The sequence below is a fragment of the Gregarina niphandrodes genome (genome assembly GCF_000223845.1).
Source record: "Gregarina niphandrodes unplaced genomic scaffold scaffold00005, whole genome shotgun sequence".
Lineage (NCBI taxonomy): Eukaryota > Apicomplexa > Conoidasida > Eugregarinorida > Gregarinidae > Gregarina > Gregarina niphandrodes.
The window spans coordinates 112,064-116,279 of record NW_011645776.1 but is presented as its reverse complement, the minus strand read 5'-3'; the positions used below and the strand labels follow the sequence as shown (position 1 = coordinate 116,279).

General features: G+C 50.5%; 1 protein-coding gene across 1 annotated transcript; it reads left to right on the top strand.

Moving 5' to 3' along the window:
* Positions 1-2,029: 2,029 nt before the first annotated feature.
* GNI_037760 (AAA-ATPase) lies at positions 2,030-3,688 on the top strand (the record flags this gene model as incomplete). The annotated part of the gene is made up of 1 exon (XM_011131038.1): positions 2,030-3,688. One exon carries the CDS (start codon positions 2,030-2,032, stop codon positions 3,686-3,688), a length of 1,659 nt encoding a protein of 552 aa, XP_011129340.1.
* Positions 3,689-4,216: the final 528 nt, after the last annotated feature.

Sequence of the window (4,216 nt, the reverse complement as noted above, 5' to 3'; positions counted from 1 at the left end):
TTCGAATCCAATGCGGCCTTCAAAACAGGACCTGTCCTGATTAGTAACGGTCGTCAGCAACTTCCCAACTTCAATTCCTAGAAGCACCAGGTTCTGTTCGTTGGTGCTGTACACGTCTATACCAGCCCATTTCCCACCGACCAGTCCACGACGAATTCGCTATGCGACGCTCTGCTTCATCATTACTATTGCACTGGTACGAACACTGAGTAGGTTTCTGGTTGTGGACGATCGCCTCCCACATGGTATGCAAATCGAATTCAAATGGAACTCCAAAATAATATCCCTGTAAATTCTCACCGTCATCGTCCGTACAAAGTATCCTGCCACCGTTAGATGCACAACGGGACCAATTCAGCTCCTTCCAACCATCCATTGTTGCCTTCCTCATCGGTTCCGTCATCTTGTCAGCTTTGTACACCTTCTTGCAAAACTCAGACGGCAATCGCATCGTGGCCAAATCAAACGCAGAAATCAATCCGTGGGGTTTGCACCTCGTGAGATAGTCGGACGTGGATAGGACTTCACAATGGTAGTCTTCGGTCGTGATAAAGGGCGGGATACTTTGGTGGTCGTGGTCAACACCGGACGTCGTAGCGTCCATGATAAAGGTCTTACTACAGGTGAGGGATGCGTCTTCCGTGCCTGGACAGGCTTTGGGCAAGCAGATATGTAGCAACCCTGTCATAGTGACGCAGCCGACAACGCCTCCAGCAGTCACAAGAAACCACGGCCTTAGCCAAAATTTTGTGAGAGGCTTGGTTGGTGGTGTCTCTGTCTCGAGAGTAGCCCACTGTTCCCCCAGGATCTTCTCCTCTTCATCGAGGTCCGATTGTTCGGAGTGTGAAATTGGTGGCGCTTTTAGAGCTCGGACTTGGTCATCTACATCAGCCGTTTCTTCGAATCGTCGGACGACCGTGCAGCTAGGACCCAACATCACGGTCAGCACTACACCTCCACTCACTCCACCGAACCGTAAGCAAGGCACCCCCTTCATTTAACGCAACCAAGTTGGAAAATCACAAAAGGAAAATGGACAAAAGTGCGCAGGACAAAAGTGCGCACATACGGGTTGGCGGAGTGCAGGTTTGGTGGAGTGCAGGTTTGGTGTGTATGAAAACATGACTGTGGGAATGCAACCGCGTAACACCCTCCTGCCAATAAACCATTATATATCCCAATTCATACTCGCCAGGAACTTTGATATTGTGCCGCATTTCCTGATCGAATTTTTTCGACTGGAAATCTACTGGGCTTTGCCCGCACTGGTTCAAATCCAGTAGCTGTCGAATTCGAACGGAACGCCAAAATAATATCCCCGTAAGTTCTCACCGTCGGTAAGTTCTCACCGTCGGTGCAAACTCTCCAGCCACCATGAAATTCACAGTCCAGTGTCTTCTTCGTTGCATTCCAACAACGGTTCCGTCCATCTTTCCAGCAATCGATCTGCCGGTCGCTACATCCGAAAGCTAGCTAGCCCTTTCAGCCAGCAAAAGTTCAAGCCGGGACAAAACGGGCTATGACACCTACCACAGCATACCTCTTACGGTTTTAGCACGCTCCACTGGTCCAGACCGGTGGCTGAACTGTTACGGGACATGCACGACCGCCACTTGATTACTTCAATGGTATGCGAAGCTTTCAGAATCACGAATGTCAGACAGCCGAGGATTATAGACCCACCACCGACAGTCGCTTGCAATTGAATGGATTGGAAACGTCTAATGATAGCATAACCGAGGATTACCCGCAAGGTGCTGGATTGTCAAAGCCCTCTTCCGGGCAGGCAGTGCTACAAGAAACGTCAGCCATAGAGCGTCAGCCATAGAGCGTCAGCCATAGAGCGTCAGCTATAGAGCGTCAGCTATAGAGCGTCAGTCACAGGGACATTGTGGTTGACAATCCGACTGACGCTCTATGGCTGACGCTCTATGGCTGACGTTTCTTGTAGCACTGCCTGCCCGGAAGAGGGCTTTGACAGTATGGGTAAATTTTGAAGGGATAAAATTGAACCATTTGTAATTGCGCCATGGGGCTTACTCTTGGCATTCAGAGTTTCGAAGACGTTTTTCTTTGCCAGTACGTGGATAAGACTGAGCAGGTTTGGGAGATTGCCAACGCCGGTAGGCCGTGTGTGCTCAGTCGGCCTCGACGTTTCGGGAAGAGTCTTCTAATTTCCACGTTCAAAGCTTACTTCCAGGGTCGGAAAGATCTCTTTGCCGGACTGGCGATTGAGCCGTTGGAAAAGAAATGGGAGCAGTACTCCGTCCTACATCTCGACCTGAGCCCGTTTGAGTACTATCCACCTAGCAGTTCGGCCCCCAGTTGGGCCCGCAGTTCGGTAGACGAGCAACAGACTAAGCTAGAGAAGATCCTGAGTGACAAGCTACTTGAGTGGGAGACGGAATTTGGTGTAAATGAGAACGAAGGGACTCTCAGCGAACGCTTCGCTCGAATCATACAGCACACAGCCGAACAATCCGGCAAGGGTGTAGTTGTACTCATTGACGAATACGACAAACCTTTACTGGAGACCCTTTGTTCCCAAGACCTATTGAAATCCCATCTCTCTGTGCTGAATTCATTTTACAGTGTTCTGAAACGTGAGGAACGGCACCTATACTTTGTCTTTCTCACCGGCATTACGAAACTAGCGCAGGTCAGTGTCTTGAGCGAGATCAACCAACGGAACGGTAGTAGTCTTGACCGTGATTTCCCTACCCTTTGCGGCTTCACTCGAGAAGAACTGACTACGAAGTTCCGCCGTCAAATCGAGTCGTTAGGAGAGTCGCACGACATAAGTATGGAGGAAACACTTGCCGTTTTGACCCGTCGATACGGGGGTTACCGCTTCCATCACAGCGGTGAACAGTTGTTCCAACCGTGGAGTGTACTAATGGCCTTTCACGAGGGAAGATTCGGCGATTACTCAAACCATATTGGCATTCCCAAAATTTTGAAATGGGTAGTAGAAAATAGAAGCAGTGACCTGGTCCCTTTACTGACTGGCGTCTCTCTTGATGGCTCCGACATGGATCCGACGTCGGGTACGGTCTTGAAGCCAGCGGTTGAACCTGGGTCAGCGAAGTACCTCAAGTCCTTAGGCGAAGCGCTTCAAGATCCTTTTCTTCTGACTTACCTCTGCGGGTATATCACCGTAAAGGATTACGACAAGCGCTTCGACATCTACCAGTTAGCGTTCCCTAATGATGAAGTCCGATTGGGTCTTGCAAAATTCGCGCTTCTGATACGCACACCTGTGCCCGACAAGCAGCGCAGATCTTTCATTCGGAAGCTGGTAAAGAGCCTGGAGGCCGACAGGCTTAAGAGTTTCTTCGCTACGTTCGATTGCTTCTTGCCCGTCAATAGCCGGCTTGAACCCTTTCCGGCTCATAATTGGCCATTAATCGTGCACCTGGTGTTCTGCCTCATGTCAGAATTCATTAAAACGCGAACTCAGTTCTTCTCAGATGGTGCCGGTGCTGTCGTGGACACAACTGAGCGCGTCTACAAGTTCCTTTTCAAGCTGGACGGCACCGCTAGGGAGGCTCTCGACCAAGTGAAGACCTCTCTCACAGAAAAAGAGAAGAATGAAGAAGCCCGCACGACTGTGGAAATTGGAGCAAGGATTAATTGCGATGGAAGGTCTGTGGTATGGGAGATTCAGCGTCAGGAAAATTTCCAATAGTAACCTGCCGGCTTAACGGCGCACGCAGGGGGGAAAAATATGAAATTTTTTTCTGTGTGGTCTAATATAAAGGAAGGTCAATGGACACACCACGGATCGGTGGTGTGTCGTCATCTCGAACTCATCATAACCTTGGGTCAATTCCCCCTGCTAGTGCGGTTGCCGCTGTGGGTATCTTACCATCATGGTAAGACACGCGTGTGGCACACCCCGCTCTTTCATGGGGATGAAGTCCGATTCACTGTCCCAATCCGTACAGATGTGCCGGGAAAGGCTTCTTATTAGGTACTGTTTACGGAGTTGGCGAGCTCGACTCTTTCATCCGTCGGTGCAATTGGCGACCGCCGACTTCTACAAGTTTAGTGCCACTGGAGTTAGGGCTACTGGGGTCAGGGGATCAGTAATGGCAGGGGAAAGCTTGGCGGGCACGGCCGTTAGGACCGCCAACTGCAACTGAACGGAGCGCAGGACCTCCGAACAACCCCGAAGAGCAAGCTGAACGATAGTACTGTGCCTCACTCCCCCCCC